This window comes from Megachile rotundata, chromosome 6 (assembly GCF_050947335.1).
Source record: "Megachile rotundata isolate GNS110a chromosome 6, iyMegRotu1, whole genome shotgun sequence".
In the NCBI taxonomy this organism is placed as follows: domain Eukaryota; kingdom Metazoa; phylum Arthropoda; class Insecta; order Hymenoptera; family Megachilidae; genus Megachile; species Megachile rotundata.
In genome coordinates this window covers 10978336-10996654 of record NC_134988.1, presented here as the reverse complement: position 1 = coordinate 10996654, position 18319 = coordinate 10978336, and the positions used below count along the sequence as shown (strand labels likewise).

The 18319-nt window shown below is 38.1% G+C and overlaps 1 protein-coding gene across 1 annotated transcript in view; it reads left to right on the top strand.

Moving 5' to 3' along the window:
• Window positions 1–18319, top strand: part of Glurb (metabotropic glutamate receptor B) — a 300574-nt gene that overhangs the window by 102659 nt on the left and 179596 nt on the right. The window contains exon 2 of the mRNA XM_012285055.2: window positions 11730–15125. Coding sequence (XP_012140445.2) covers window positions 11762–15125 — 3364 coding nt within the window. The 5' untranslated portion in view covers window positions 11730–11761. The remainder of the gene's footprint in view (window positions 1–11729; window positions 15126–18319) is intronic.

Below are 18319 nucleotides of genomic sequence, written 5' to 3'. Positions count from 1 at the left end.
AAAAATGCCACACACCACTAGTTGTCCAAGAGCTAGTGGAGTGCCCCATACCCCCCAAAATGCCACACACCACTAGGTATCCAGGACCTAGTGGAGTGCCCCATACCCCCAAAACACCACAAACTAATTGTCCAAAATCCAGTGGAGTTTCCCAGGACTCCTGAATGCCCCACATCCCTAAATACCCCACACCACAAATTGACAAATATTATTACATGTATTAAATACTATTGTACATGTATACTTTTAATTGCAGATGTTTTGTATCCTGTGAATATAGAAATGTTTAACAATTATTTAAAAACACTTTGAATCTATATTAATATTATTACAAAAGAAAAAAAAAATGAAAAACATGACGTGGAAGAAAACAAAGTCCAGCGGGCTCGAACCTGCAACAAAAAAGTATGCAGAGATTACGAGGCAGGACTTTTAACCATTTAAACAATTCTTCAGTTGAAGGATCGTCTTATGTTCTCGAATATAAACGTCTACGACGTAAAATTAATAAATAAATAAATTTTATTTCTTTAACTAATGTATCATTTGTATTAATTATGTGAATATATTTAAAATTACTTAATACATATACTGACAAAAGAAAGCAAGCAAATTCAAAGCGGAAAGTACTGTTTTAAACCAATATATCGGTTTATGATTTTTTAAACTATGGCGCACCTAACCGAAAAATCTGAAAAAATTAAGGAATATTAGTTATGCTAATACGTAACTACCACGTTAATATAAAAGTAGTGCTTCGACATCTTCACTAAAAAATTAAATTTTTCCAATTCCCTCAGTCCCTATATCTTCAAATCTCCAAATCTCAAAATTCTCAAATCCTCAAATTCCGAAATTTCCAATTCCCTAACTCCCTAAATCTCCCCCTGCACCTTTCTAAATACCCAAATTCCCAAATCTTCAATCCCAAAATTCCCAAGCCACCAAACCCAATCGCACACAAAAATACCCGAAGCAACTAAGTTTCGTAGCCTTCTCAATCGCATCATCGCAAAGACTTCACAATTTTCCGAGTTACAAGAATGCGAAGAAGACCGTGATACTTTTGATCCTGTTAAAAGTTGCTCCTTTGATCGATGTAACGGAAAATTGTATCACGTACATTGCAATCTACGTTCTACTTGTAAAACTCTCGAGATTGATGTTCCCCTTTGCCGTATAGTTAGTTATGCTGTATGGCCGACTCAACGGGATTGTAACTTTGTCAGAACTTTGTAAAATTCCTGTTTTCAGCTGCTTTCGCTAAGTCTCCGTGCAACGTCTATTGTAAGAAAGTTGCGAACGGTTACATCTTCGAGCATCCTTTGATAACCTCGCTGATTTCGTCGAAGGCTTCGAACGCACCTCCAGTTTGAAGTATCCGATAGAACTTCTCAACTGGATTCGAAGTTCCATTCTACTAAGTCGCAGGAAAAAATTGGGACTTACTCTTCCTTATACCATATCTAAAGTTTGAAACTCTTTCGAACTTCTGAAATTTTCGAGTTTGCAATTTGCTGATTGCGCTGTTTGCAACTGTTCTTTAAGTAGATTAACGTTTAGGTACTCGAGACTGTATAGTCTTTTTCAATTCTGATTAGTATTTAATAACATAGTCGATTTTTGACAAATTGAGTGGCAATATTAATTAATAAGTACTGTATCGGTAACAGATTTAAAATTGTTTCACATCATCATTGCAGTTGAAGAAGAATGCCACCAGCAACTTTTTGTGTACTCATGAAAATTCTTAAAATTTATAAAATTCATAAAATAATATTTACAAAATAAATGATTCATGTTTATAATCATTGTGAAAAATTATGTATACAAATAAGAAAACTTGAACTCTTCCAGTAAGTGTCAGATCATTCTCTCCAAACAAAATAAATTTTGAGAATCTTCTTAAATTATATTTTAATTAATGGACAAACGAAAAGAATTTAATAGGAAATTATCTAGCAATCTTTGAAGGCACATAAAAATTTCCGAGCAGTTCGAACGTCACTGACAAATAGAAAGAAGTCCGATTCGAATCGAAATCCCAGTCACGATGTCCTGAAAAGCAGCGTTATTCACCGTCTCCAGAAACCACCACCTCGTCAAGTTCATTAATCGATTCGAAGATCGTTTTCATTACTTCAGCTCGACCGGAAGCTTCGAATTTTTCGCGTCAGAGAAATTCCGCTTCCTAAAAGCGCGCTGGTTTCTAGTGAAATTTTTAGTGCCACGTCGGATCTGCCCACGAAGTTCGATCACGAGTTGAAAAATAAAATCACGAGGAAACTAGTCGCTGTCGGTCCTCCATTTTCCCTAATGGACTTACAAATGTATTTTATCACCATTAATTTCAGCTTAGAGAGCGATCGTTACTCGACCGACAAGGATTGATGAAGGTGAATCGATAACGAAATTGCGATCGCGAAAGTAATTAGGGAGATGCGATTTTATAACGAAAGTTTTCTTACCAGTTTCAAAGGAGAGAAATCACCGTTGAGGGTTCAGCATTATTGTGGTCGGACAATTGTATCAATGGCTGCTTGTGGGTAGAAGTTTCTTATGGAATTTGTGTTTATAGGAGTTAATTTCTTCGTGGAAGAGTTGGGGACAGTGGAGAGATTCATTAAATTTGAGAGCTTGAGGACTTGGGCTTTTAGGGGTTTAGTGGTCTAGGAATTTGGGGATTTAGAGGTTTGCAAATTTGAGGATTTGGGTGTTGGGGATGTTGGGATTTGGGGGTTGGGGATTTGGGAATTTTGGCATTTGGGGATGGTGGGGTTTAGGAATGTTGGGATTTGGGGATGATGAGATTTGGGGATGGTAGGATTTGGGGATGTTGGAATTTGGGGATGGTGAGATTTGGGAATGGCGGGATTTGGGGATGGTGGGATTTGGGGATGTTGGAATTTGGGAATGTTGGGATTTGGGGATGGTGGGATTTGGGAATGGTGGGATTTGGGGATGGTGGGACTTAGGGATGATGGGATTTGGGGATGGTGGGACTTGGAAATGTTGGGATTTGAGGATATTGGAATTTGGGGATATTGCTGATTTCGGGATTTGGGAATTTGGGGATTGTAGCAATTGGGGATGTTTGCATTTGGGGATATTTGGATTTCGTAATATTTGGGTTTGAGAACAATGGAATTTGGGAATGTTGAAATTTGGAAATATTGGAATTTGAGGACATTGCGATTTGGGGATATTAGGATTTGGTTATATTGGAATTTGGAAATATTGAAACTTGAAAATATTGGAATTTAAAAATATTGCAATTTGGGAAATTTGGAAATTTACATACATACTTAAAAATATAAAAATTTATATACATACTTACAAATGTAAAAATGTACATTCATACTTAAAAATGTAAAAATGTACATTCATACTCAAAAATTTTCAAATTTACATAAAATTTGAAAATTGCAAATTTACATAGAAACTTGGAAATTCAGAAATGTAGATACATACTTAAAAATTTCCAAATTTACATACATAAAAATGTAAAAATGTACATAAACTTGAAAACATACCAATTTGCATAGAAACTTATAAACTTGCAAATCTGCAAAATCTGAAGATTTGAATTGGAAATTCGTTACATCATGATGTACAAAAAAATGCAGAACAGTAAATTCGGGAATGCACGCTAATCAATAACTTTCAGTCTCAGGCCAGTAAGTCGGCTCGTTTATAATAATTTTCCTTTCCTGATAGTAATATCCGAACGACAAGATCCCTTATTTCCCAGGCATAAAAATGGTGAAGTATACTCTGATGATTGATTTTATCTTCAAGAAGAATATGGATTCCACCGGTTACTTACGAAGATGCCTCGACCTATTTTATCATAACGGAAGAAATTTTGTCAGGCCAGAGTTTGAATGAATATTAATCACCTTTATCTTATCAATTTCGTATTAAAATAAAGGAGGACCGAATCAAAAATGCAGAACAGATTCCAATATTTTCATACAGAATACAGTGACAGATAATTTAATAAGTATGCAATAAAAATTCCATAAAATTCATATTTCAGCAATCAAATTCATTTCACAGTCTCCTTCCTTCTTATTTAATAATCTTCCGAGCAATCGGAAGTTCTTTAATAAAAAACTTTCATAACCAAATACTTTAGTATGCGACAAAGATATTTATCAGTCTATACTAACAGCGTTAAAAAAGTAGCGATAGTTACACGTAATTAACAGCTTCTTAAGAATACAAAGAATCCCGAAACTTTATTCATAAACTTTTGTTAAAAATTGCTCTAATATCCCCTAATAACTGACCCAAGTTTATCCGCAAAACTTTCGATAAAAACTTCCCTTATAGGAAGTATTAAAACGATGTAAGTTACGCGCATCCCCCGTCGAAGAAAGTTCGCAAGCCGTCTGAAATTCCGACGAAATTTGTCCACCAGCTTGAAATACAAATTCCTCTCCTATATCGACAGCGATCATCGATCACTCTAAGCAGACAAGGGAAAAAGAGAACCTCAACTTCTAAACGACAACCATATGGACACACGATCGTTTTTTCCAGATCCAACCATCTAGAAACTTGATAGAAAGGGATCGAACGTTAACGACGCATTGTTTGCTGTGTACAGCCGTCGTTCGTTCAGAACAGATTAAAGACCGTCTCGTCGTTCACGAGATTAAAACTAACCTGTCCGTTCGCATGGGAAATGGAGCAGATAAATTTTTTTACGTTGCTGGGTGCTTGTTTGAATGACTAGGAGAATTTGGTTAGGACGAGTGATTTTAGGACGGGAAGTTTTGTGGGAAATTGTGGATCTTCACATTTCAAAAGCTAATACTAGAATCAAAAATTTGTTATATTTTTTTATGTTTTGAAATTTTCACATTCCAAGGTTTCCACACCTCAGAATCCCTATATTTCAAGGTTTTCTATACTTCAAAAATTCCACGTACCATAGTTTTCCACATCTCAGAATCTTCACATTTCAAGGTTTTCTATACCCCAGAAATTTCACATCCCATAGTTTCCCACATCTCAGAATCCTCACATTTCAAGGTTTTCTATACTCCAGAAATTCCACATCCCATAGTTTCCCACATCTCAGAATCCTCACACTTCAAGGTTTTCTATACTCCAGAAATTCCACATACCATAGTTTCCCACATTTCAGAATCCTCACATTTCAAGGTTTTCTATACTCGAGAAACTCCACATCCCAAACTCTCCTACACCTCAGAATCCCCACATTTCAAGGTTTTCTATACTCCAGAAACTCCACATCTCATAGTTTCCCACATCTTAGCATCTCTACATATCCAAATTCCTCAAATCCCAGAATTCTCCACATCTCAAAATTCATCAAATCCTAGAATCGCAACATCCTAAATTCTTCTACATCCCAAAATCCTCACATTCCAAAGACTTCCACATCCCAAAATCCTCACATTTCAAAGTCCTCCACATCTCAAAATCTCCACATTTCAAATCTTCCACCTCTCAGCACCTCCTCCTCTCAAAATTCCTCAAATCCCAAAATCCTCCACATCTCAAACTCCTCCACCTCCCAAAATCTTCGCATCCCTCTATCTTCACCCGCCAAAATTAAAAAATAACAAAGAATCTCCATCATATCCCTCCATAACTTCCTTAAAAAATAACACAGCTAAGTCAATCAATTGTTCCGCAATTGGCCCCGATTCAACTAGTTCTTCAAGCAAGAGTAATTATTTTTAACAACAAACCGAAGAAACGAAACCGTAATTTCGACGCAGTGTCTACCATTGGGAGACCGATTTTTGTTGCTGATTGTTTTCTGGCTCGTTGCAGCCTCTCCATTCATCCACTTCGTTTCGCGTGCCATCAAGGATCTTCTTTTGTTCCCGCAGAAAACATCGGGAACGCGTGGCAGGCGACACCACCATGGGATTCCATTCGACAGAGTTGGTTCTTTTAAAATAGATGAAATCCGAACGCATCCAATGCACTTCGGGCTATACCACTCGGAATTATGAGGAAACCATGGTTCCTTATTTCCATGCAAATTGGAAGGTTCCTCTTTTTGTTATGTCAAATCCTGTTGGTATGGATCAATGGATCTTGCCAAGGTCTTTCGAATAATCGATAAAGAATAAGATCAGTTCACTTACGGATCTCATTACTTTTTCACAAAAGATTTTCACAATTTCTCGACCTACTTTGGACGTTTCAGGTACTTTAATACTTCGATACTTTATACATTTTTCAGTACTTTATATTCAGTACTTACATATAAACGTACACTTGAAATAAAATATGTTTCGATATATTTGATGAAGTGACAGTGTGTTTGAAATAAAATGTACAAGAGGTATGAAATTAAAAGTATACATCTGTGTTGTTTGTAGACCTTTATCTTAATGAAGTATTAAAGCTTTGAGGTACAAATGTAAATATAATTTTTCATCTTGGTTTCTTCAATATTTATTTCCAACTTGAGACTTATAATACTTGTATGTTATAATATTAACCTAATACTTCTTTAAATTTGACTGCGCTCCAAGTACTACACCATCGATTACGCAACTTCATGTATCGTCCGGGTCACAACTGACCCAGAATCCGCTCCTGACCCAGAATCATGTTCCTAAATTTACCTTTCGATTGTTCGAAACCGAACGTGCGATGATACATTAAGAGCATTGTTCACAATTCCATTAATCAAGATGACACTGTTCCCTGTGGTGCAATATTTCGCTGGAACGTGTTCGCGGCATCATATCGCTCTCGCGGATTGTTAATCAACATCCTCCTAGGTACTTTAATTAGAAACGCACTCGGTAACATCGTTTCATTTACGGTCAAAGCGATAACTGAAGTCGTTTGCAAGCAGAGACGGAGACCGGAGTATTGTTATTATACCGTCATCCCAGAGGTAGCACCGTGAAATCGTATGTGTGCGTTGTATCCCCCTTGGAAACCACGTCCCATTACCCGATAACCATTGATGATAGGTCAACTATGGGGCCACATTAGCCGAGGGTAGTATACACACGCTTATCGCGATTCCATCGAAACATATAACAGAGGAATGATAATAATCTTTCACAAAAATTCCGCTCTCAGACTTTATTTCGACGTGTGTGGTATATGTGTGATACTACTTTTAGAACTGATGAATCATTTTGGGATTTGGTAATCACATAACAAGTTTATATAATTTATTCTTTCGAAGATTGAGTTATTTTGAATAATCAAAGACACTGCTGTTAAGTCAATTTCACATTTTACTGTATACAGGTTGTTTAAAAAATAATACAAGTCAAATAGGTAGAAGTCAAATGCTTGGCTTTATGGTACAAGTATTGAAAAGTTTTTTTAGTAAAATTAATTTATGTGCAACGAAGATGTATTCGTATCATATTTCTTTTGTTACTGTTAAATAAAAAATTTCTTAACAAGAATTTTTATTAAAATTTAAGGAATCTCATTATCATTTTCAAAGTTCATTTTTATACCTCCAATGAAGTGTCTGCTATATCTGAATTTTTTTATAAACCTGCAGCAAAGTTTTTATCATTTTTTATTCATTTTTAAACCTCGCAGTTTCTGTCATTTTTCAAATTCTTTTCAAGTCTCAAACTCTTCCTTTCAAGAGCAAAGTCTTTCATTTTTGAAGTTCATTTATAACATCGAACAAAGTCTTTCATTTTTGAAGTTCATTTATAACATCGAGCAAAGTCTTTCATTCTTAAAATTTCATTTATAACATCAAGTAAAGTTTCATTTTTCAAATTCTTTTTAAACATTGAACAGAGTTTTCATCGTTTGTAAGATACTTAAGTAAAGTTTCAGTGATTGTTTGTTTTTGAATATTGAACAAAGGTTTTTGATTTCTGAAGTTCTATTGAAAGGTTGTGTCGAATCGATCAAGCGACAAACGAGCGTCCATTATTATTATGATCGTCGATGCAATAACAAAAGAGAAGATAAATTGAGCGGAAAACGTGGAGAGTCATGCTGTTCGCGCTATTATCCTGCACAACTAGTGCGTGTAATTATCGTGACGCATTGTGCACGTACGGTAGTGTGCTCGCGAGCGGCCTGCTTCCAGCCCTTAATTGCCCTGCTGCGAGTTGCTGACATTTGTGTCGTCCACGATAACATCCAGAATCGTAACTTGCTAAATTGTATTCAAGATTTCTGTGACTGCGTGTGGTTATCTCTGAGTTGTACAGGTTCACTCAAAAATGGAATCATTATATTTAAAATCTGTAAATTTTTAGGTCATTAAATTTACTGATGCTCAATTTGATCCTTCAAAATCATTGTATACATAAATCTTTATATCTCTAAATACCTGCATTGTCAAATAGGTATATCCAAATCTTAATGCCTACAAATTCTTATATACCTGAATTTTTATATTTCTAAATCACTGTGTTCTATACATTTATATTCAAGTTTAATATCATCAAATTCTAACATCAATATCAAATTTCAACATCATCAAATCTCAATAACAATAAATCCTTATATTCTCAAATCACTATGTACCCAAATCCTGATATTCCTTAACTCCTATATCCCCAAATCCACATATCCCAAAATTCCTAAATTCGCTTCCTAAGTTCCCAAATCCCTAATGTCTAATTTCTCAAATATCTAAAACTCCATATGACTAACTCCCACATCCCCAAATCCCAACAGCCCCACATCTCAGTATCTCCAAATTTCAACATTCTCAAATTCTTGTATTCCCAAATTGCTACATCCCCAAATCCCAATATTCCTTAACCCCTATATCTTCGAATTCCCACATCCCAAAATTCCTATATGCCCACCTTCCTAAGTGCCCAAATCCCTAATGTCTAAATTCTCAAATAACCAAATCTCCATGTGACCAATTCTCACTTCCCCAAATCCCAACATCCCCAAATTTCAATATCCCCAAATTGCTACATCCCCCAATTCCAACATACCCAAATTGCTACATCCCCCAATTCCAACATCCCCAAATTCTTAAATTCCCAAATTCCAACGTCCCGAAATCCCAACGTCCCCAAATCCCAACATTCCCAAATTCCAACATCCCCAAATCCTTAAATTCCAAAATCCCAACGTCCCCAAATCCCAACGTTCCCAAATCCCAACATTCCCAAATTCCAACATCCCCAAATCCTTAAATTCCAAAATCCCAACGTCCCCAAATCCCAACGTTCCCAAATCCCAACATTCCCAAATTCCAACATTCCCAAATCCTTAAATTCCCAAATCCCAACATCCCCAAATCCCTATGTCCCCAAATCCCAATATTCCTTAACTCCCACATCCCCAAATCCTCACACCCCAAAATTCCCAAATACCCATCTTCCTAATTACCCAAACCCCCAACTCCGAAATTCTCAAGTACCCAAATCACTTGACCAACTCTCCCCTCCCCAAATCCTTAAATCTCCAACTTCCAAACTCCCAAATCTACATTTCCAAATCTGCAAATCCCCAAATCTAGAACACTCTAAGCGTTTCGAAATCCCTAAATCCCCAAATATCCAGATAAAATGATTATCGATAGTCAAAGCTATCCCAGTCTAACCACTTAACGTCCAATATCTGCACAATGACGTGGAGTAACCTGTGTAGGAATAATCGTGCAAGGTTTTACTAGAAAGTGCATATAAGCGTTTCACGTATCTCTCTGGTGGCGAGTGTAACCAGCACCGCCGCAGGAAATTAATTTTTCAAAGCATTGATTATTGGATTAGTACGTGGCGGTCGAACAATAAAGCGAGCTTCAATAGAATCATACTTCCTCTTCAAGCGTGTTCCTCCACGCTACTAGTATATCGGTATTAATTGATTTCGTGGAAACTTTAATACCTTAAGCTTTATTACGATAGATAACTCAGAAGAAATCTTCAAATAAATCAAATTTTTCACGTAAAGAAAATGCAAATTTTTCTTTTGCAAATTTTATGTATCTAAAAGGATCTCATGAGATCCTTTGGTTTTATACATACTGTATGAATAAAATTTATTTATTATTCATTTATTCACTTCTTAGAGCAATTTCAGTTAATATGGGTGTGACGTTAAAATTATTATTAATATTTATAAGAAACAAGATTTTATGTATTGTAAACAAATTTCCATCAAACAAACAAAGTCGTGTTAGCTTCAGTGTTAGCTTTCGCAGCTTCATCAATTATAGCATGTAAATATTTCACTATATGAATGTAATAAATTTCGACGATATAATTTGTCTGGACCTCTGAATATAACATTCCTTATCAAGCGATTAGTTAAAACATACAATAGATCAATGGATTCCTCAAAGGTAAAACGAAATTCTTCGAACCGGTATCCATTGTTACCGAAAAGCGGTGATAACAAAACGTATCGTTTATCTTCTAGTTTGGAGAGCTTAATGGCAATATTCCAAATTCGACCACGGAACAATGATCATTGCGGCTATTTCAGATAGCTTTATAGCTCGTTTCGCTATTTAATAATCGGGCTTGATTCCGCAAGCAACGAAAATGACGAACGCTCGTCTGAGTGTTCGTGTATAAACGCACCGTGATTAATAACCCTGACCTGGTGCTCGTGAATATTTTAATACCGTACTTCGCTGGGTTAATTAAAAATCGTTCGTTATTGTGACACCGATCGAAATGATCTCTGCTACCAAAGGCGAGGCATAAAAAATGTCCTCGACATAAATTCCGTATATCCCGAATTTCAACGAAATATCAGTTCCGAATTGGAACGTGGTCAAACTCGCATATAAAATTCGATCAATGACTTTACAACCGAAGACGTTAAATTTATTAACCCTTGAGTCTCAAGATTTATTAACATTCCAACTTCGTTAACGCTCGGATCTAAGAATTTATCAACACTCCAATCCAGTCCGCGCAAATCTCATATTAAATCCTCATTTCCGCCGTCAGAAATTACGGTCCGAGTCTGATTAGATCCCTCATGCTCAAAAGTTAAATCCATAACAATTCCATCAGAATCCAGAGCTAATTCCACTTTCATGAATTTCTCAGGTTCGCATCGGATTCATGCAAAATTCAAATTATGTTCAAAGTTAAACCTACGCTGCTGTTGCTGCAATAAAGCAATCGCATCTGATTTAACATTTCAAAGAAAGTTCGGATGATAAACTGCTGCAACTTTCCTCGCACGCTGAACATCCATTTACATAAAACCTGCTGTATCGTTCTAAAGTTTCACGTTAATTTTTGAGCTACTCTCAATACCAGTTTAAAACAGTTTTTAAAATCATATTATTTAAATATAGGCACAATTTGATAAATTCTTAAAAGAGACACTCTACATGTCTAGATTTTTGCAGATTTCTTAAATCTTAAATTTCTAAATTTCTAGATTTAGACATCAATTGTTAGGCGTCTATTTATTATGCTTCAATAATTAAATTGAGCAAACGTTCTTTCGAACCCTCTTTACACTCCTGCTCTCCAGACCCTTTAGACCTTTTGTTAGACATTCTCTACTTCTGCACTTTCCAACAAACTCCACATTTTACAGGTGCAAACGTTTACCATTAGAGGTCCTTTTTCCCTCTCCCCCAGACTTTGACGTTTGCTTATTCCGCATTCGCAACAGTCAAATGCAACTGGTGGAACCTTTATCCCCTTATCGAAAGGTCCACGTCAGGCGCATAGCTTGCGAGCAGCCCCAGGCGTATTCCGCAATTTGTAGAGCGGCATTTAACTGGTGGCATGTTTCCTTCGTTTCAGGATTAAGACATGATCGCCAAGGGAGAGAGGTGATGCGGCGGAACAACGGTTGGTTGGCCGTCCTGGCCATTTCGATGGTGTTGCCGATTCTGCGGCACGGCTTAGCTGGTGAACGGCTTCCGCTCGATTATGGCAACACGGCGAACGACAGCAAAGCCGCTTACGATCGCGGTTCTGGTCGATCCAGCGATCACTCCGCTGCGACAGAGGACTCCGAATCAAGGAACGCAATTTCGAGATCTGATTCTCGAATTTCCGAGATCGGAGATTTCGGAACGAAGCGCCTGGATTCGCGGGGACGAGCTGATAAGTCCACGGAGCGGAACGCGGGGACGGAAATCCTCGACACGACTCGGGAATCGAAAGATTCGTCCTGGTTTTTCGGTGCGGCGATAAAGAACCGTTCGTGGAAAGGCAACGTGGTGCGACAGAAACAGGAGCCAGGGAGCATGGGAAACGGAGCGTCAACCGGAAACCAGCTCGTAAGCTTTGCATATCGGTATTACGGTCACGTCGATGACTCCTCTGTGGATGGGGAAAAAAGAGACCGGAATGCATTCGGCAAGGAAAGTCAGAAAGTGGATGCTGAGCGAGATCAAGAATTTGACCATCGCCTAATAAGTGCCGCAGCGAATGAGACGTTCGACGAAAAGGAAGTGGCGAAACGTGAAATTATGAGGGGCTTGAAATCGGAAAGTAGATCGGTGTACAGCTTGATGAATAATGAACGCGCGAAATCGATCGATGGACTAAAAGCTATGAAGAATTCAACGAGTACGGAAGGACCATATTTTTCGTCCGATTTCAAGTTGAATCGAACTGAGGAGCATTCTTCAAACTTTGATCTGAGGTTGGCGTTTAATAAATTAATGATTGCTCCTTTGGGGAACGAAACTCTTTTGAAACAGGTGCAAGTTCGTGATAACTTTTCTATAGAGCAAGATTTCCCAGTCGCTCTTTCGGACGGACTTTCTATTATGCAGGAGATGTCCGCTCTGGATCACAGTTTGAATCAAAGTTATGCTGATGTACCGCACGAAAATATTAGCGGTATTAACGATACTGACCCGGAAAGTGAAAGTAAGGAACTGCATTTTGGTACAGAAAATAGGAACACATCTTCTTATAATTCCTTCAATCAGAATACGAGTGAGAATCAAGAGATCACCAGTTATAACGTGAGTGACCATATGAAACTGAATTTTTCCAACGTAGAGAAAGGGAGCTTAACTTCATCTGTCGATACCCATCCGAATTCATCGAACCATTCGAAACAGGAGCTAATCCAAGAAAATAAAATGGAAATGAATTTCTCGTCCATGACGGAGAATGGGAGCTTAATTTCGTCCGTGAACATTCCATATCCCGATTTATCGAACCACGTGGATTCGAATGAGGAAAAGCATGAAGTCAATAGAAGTGATAACGGAACAGGCTACAAAAAAGATAACACGGAAACGAATTCCACTTTCATCGCTCGGAGCTTAATTTCAGCTGGAACCGGTTCAAACCAATCTGTAAATTCCAATCAGAAAATGTTTCAAGAAATTAGCGGTGATAACGAAGCAAATGAAACTTCTACCGAAAGTGGAAGCTTAATTCCGTCTACGAATATGAGTGCAGAAAAAACAGAGGTCGATGAAGAAATTAATAAAAACTTTGATCCCGAAAGTAGCATGCACACATTCCTAACCGCCAGTCCCCATGGCAATTCGAGTCATGCATATTCAGATTACAATCACGCGTATTCAGATGTGGAGCATGTAGATTCAAATGAAGATCGTGCGCATGAGGAAGAAATGTACGAAGTCGCAAGAGAGGATGCGACAAGTAACCGGGACTTCACTTTCGACGAAGGGAACGTCTTAGATAATTTGATAAGCCGAGAGGAAGCGACGGCTAACGCAGCGGAACTAAACGGTGGTGAACCGGTAACCGAGGCTTTGATGTTAGACAACGAGGTTGAGTCAAACAACGAGGCCGAGAACGAAACAGATGCGACAGAATTAAACGCGACATGGAGCCAGCTTAATGAACACGGCAAGGAAGCCAAGTTTAAAGCCGCGCAGGAAGAGGGTTCCGTGTTTAAGGGCGTGACAAAGGAGGCAGAGCTCTTCGTGGTTTCTCCTATCGAATCACTTGTCGAGAGTTCCGCGTATCTTTCGACGAAGAACGCCTCAAACGACCCGTCCCGAAACTCTATAGCCTTCGTAGAAAAATGGAGCGGGTCCGTGGACAGTCAGAGAATAACTGAACAATCGGGGTTAAATACGTCTTCAAGTGATTTGGATGAAAATCCGAATGTGACAATAAATTTATCGGAGAGTTTAAAAATGAACGAGCAAATGAATCGATCGTCGTTAACGAGATTCTCTGGTTCCCCCGCGGAGGACAACAGTGTTAACCTGAAAAATGACGAAGTAAACGCAACGAGATTCAACGGCAGTCTTAATGGGTCAATAATTGCTTCCAGAGACGGGTCTGACGTCTCCAGGGTCCCCCCGAATCAAAACATTGTCGACAAAATGAAGAATAACGAACTAGCCGTTGGATTCCGTTGGAAAAACGCGGCGAACAAAGCGGTCGGGAACGGATCTGAGAATAATGGAACGCTGAACCAGGTTAATCCAACCAGAAAAGAGGTAGAGGACATCGAGGATGAGCGATCGATGGACTCTCGAGTCTCGGCCGGCATTATGGGAAGCTGGATCAACGAGCGTTTTCCGAAAGGCAGAAAATCCAGATCGTCGAGAGTATCGAGCACAACGTCGGCCAGTATCCGATCCGACTCCTCGAAGGTCGACGAAACAGCAACGTCGATAACTATCCACGAAAGCGATCACAACGGAAGCAACGTCCCGGAGATCGAATCCATATTACGGCTACCCGTAAACGAGTATAACAGCACTGTCGACCATTCCGGGGAAGCTTACGTCGGTGACGATGTCACGTTTCCGACGACGGAATTCGGTCTGCAGTTCGTCGATGTCGATCCATCGATTACGGCGGCAACTGGCAACGAACAACGATCGTTCGGTTTCGACCCCATAGAGACAAATGGAGAGGAACACGCGAACACGGAAGATGGATTGTATAAAGTAAATAACTCGTCCGTGGAAATGGAACCTTTGAACCAGTGGCCGGTTAAACACAGTGCGGTCGTGGAGGGAGATTTAGTGTTGGGTGGTCTGATGATGGTGCACGAGAGGGAGGATACTATTACTTGCGGTCCTGTAATGCCACAGGGAGGTGTACAGGCGTTAGAGGCGATGCTGTATACTTTGGATAGGTTGAACGATCGGGAGATCGTGCCTGGTGTTAAGATCGGTGCTCATATTCTAGACGACTGCGATAAGGACACATATGGATTGGAAATGGCCGTCGACTTCATCAAGGGTATGTACTTTGGGTTCCTTCTATGTAGCTTGATACGAATTGATGTGCAGTAGCAAATATGAGGTCTATTGCAAGTGAAAATATTAACATGTTGGCTGCTAATGTGATTCATATGTGGATGTTGGGATAGAAATTCACATTAGGAACTGTTTCATATTTTTGATAGATGTGCTGACATTTTTGGGTTTCTATGTCAAGCTTTACACATTCAGGTTCATATATCATTGAATACACCTCTAGATTCGTACCGAATCCCTGGAACTCTATATGTTCGCATTCATATGTATCTGTCTCGCTATGTCGTTAAACCTCTGCATCCACAAATACCTCTATATTCTGGCACGTCCAACATGCTATATCCTTGAATCCTATATCTCCAAATCATCTCCAAGTAGTCTCTAGCTAAAGTACATCCCCAAACTTTATCTTCAAATCCCTATATCCCCAGTCTCTCCATTCCCAAATCCCTATAACACTGAATCTATATTTGCAAATCCCTAAAACTCTATAACCTCAAATAGACACATAAGCCCGCCGATTCCACATGGATTTATCATGGCAGTGAACGTGTTAAAGAATGTAATTGTGGATGTTCTATAAATAGATCCCCTAATGATCGTAGTTCCACCGAAATGAAGCTGTTAATTATCTAATAATGCTTCAGTGTGATACAATGATCGGCAAGGGAAGTAACGGGGAATGTATTAGGGGATAGAAGGTGTTAATTCGTCTAAAGCCGTGCGGAACGATTCATTAGCGCCACTGAGGTGGAAATATAAGCTTTTGGGATTATTTGTTAAGCTTCGATGTTCGATTTGATGGGATTTTGTAGAACAGAGGGAATTAGGATGTCTCGAATGCTGTGCTCCCCTTTTCTTTTCTGATTTTTACCTCATTTATCACCTTTTTATTTTTTTTTTTTAATTTCTTGTGGTCGAAGGTAATTTTTAACTAACACAATATTTGTAAATGTTGACAATCGAATTTAAAATTAATATACCCGAATTTAAATTTAACTTTCACTAAATCATTTATTAACTAATAATTTAAATAAGAATATTGTAAATCCGTAAATATTGACCTCTAAAAAAATTGTGAAATTATTAAATAAATGAGGAGAAGATATGAATGATGCAAGATAATTTTCCTTAAAGAACAAAAAAATTTTTCTTAAAAAGTTTTCAGACAAGTGAATCAATTCGCATGGATTCGCTCATAAAAACATGATCAGCCATCTTATCTTATCGTGTTATAAATTCACATACAAATCGTTTATCCTGAAACTTCTTCCATGCTCTTAACAGTTTGCAAGATAGCATCATCAGGGTGAAAGTTTGGAACAGAAGAGGGAGTATATCTTAATCTTCTTTGCCCTCGTAAATAGGAACGGCATGATAGAAATTGATGACCGAAAAAAACTTCACGGACTTTTTTATCAGTTCGTTACGATTGAATAAACCAATCGCTCAATCCCAATTTCCTAAAGAGAAATTGACAATTCACGTTGACTACAATACAAAATTCATAATACTTAAAAGACAATAATTACCGAAAGAAACTCTAATTGCTTCTCATCGAATTACGTGTCGTATCGACACATTCTCGCGATCGAAAAAGGAAGCAGAAGGAAAGTAATTAAAAGGAATAACTCGACTTCGACAGTTTCGACCTATTTCTTTTTTTCAATTTATTGCGATGAAACCGCGCGTCGCGGTTTTTCATCGACGTGGAAGCATCATGATGAAAAACCAAGTAACATTTCTGTCGCCGTGGCGAATAATCCCCACACCTTTCGTGAAATGACCCACTGAATGATGAACAAACAGAATTCTGCCGGTCTCTATTGTTAGTTGAAACAATTATATTACAAATTCATTATTTTTCACCGTCGAGAGGGAAAATAAATTTGCATCAAAATACTTGAATATTCGGACATCAACAACTGGTCATTTATTTTCGATATTTCAATTACTGACAAATTACTGTATGAATGTTCATCGAAAAATTAATATTAAATAATTGGTACTGGGAAACTTTTAATTGGTGACAAATGATGTCTATATAAATTTTAATTGGTTACAAGTGATCTCTATATTTTTAATTGCTGACTTTCTGATAGATAACAACCGACTGTCACTAAAAAATTCCTGACAGAACGCAAGAACGTGTAAAACAGATGTCCATTATTTTCGTTCAGAACAGTGAACAGAATGTCGAAGTTTCTCGTCGTTTGCGAATATCGTTCCAGTGCTTGATCCCCGATGTCCATCACAAATTCTGCAGTCAGTCGAGAAATTGTTAAAACTAGGAGAACTCGAAATTCCACTAACGAGGCTACCCTCAGAATGGCTGTTCCGTTGATTTCAAGTTCGGCGAAAGTTTAGTGGGCACGATCTGCTTCATAAACAGGGCCGTACGTTTCGCGAAGGATAACAGATTAACATGGATCACGGGAGAGAAAAACTTACGAAAAACTTTCTACGGCTTCGTCGATAACGATTTTCGTTAACCTGCTAATACAGTTTGAAAAGAATATAGGCTAAGGGCGAAAAGTCACAAATTCTTGCCAACTAAATTCAGACTCTTATTCTTTTCCTCGGGGAATTTATCAGAATATAATTTTTGCAAATTCTTACAAAAAAAATTTGTGTATAAACTTGACAAGTTAATTGCAAACCTAGAACAATATGATACAATTTAATTTACCAGATATGCTTCTTATTCCATCAAATGTAATTAATTTGCACTACGTGTCTCAGTTACGTTTTTGCTCAAGATTAATCATCGTAACGCAAACAGTTGCAGCCAAGACGTGACAGTCTTTGATACAGCAATCATTAAACGAATGATAAATTGTTTACTTTAGATGGCTAGATATCCGGATTTCGTAATTCATATCTTCCGCTCGCAGTTAATCCACAGCAACTTTGTGCGCACACCTGATCGCCCTCAATCACTCACGTGTCATGTACTCCATGCTACCGCTGCTAATTTCAAACTGTATGCTATGGTTACAAGTTAGCAACTACGTGAGATCATTTTAAACTGTCATAAATCTAAAGTTCACGAGTATTGCACTGAGAAATCTTCTCCAGGGTTAAGTCTCTTGTTTTATTGCTACACTATTGCCACGCATCCTACTTGTTCCATTGCCCTGATTTATGTCACATCTCCGTTGCTATGCGTTGTACCAC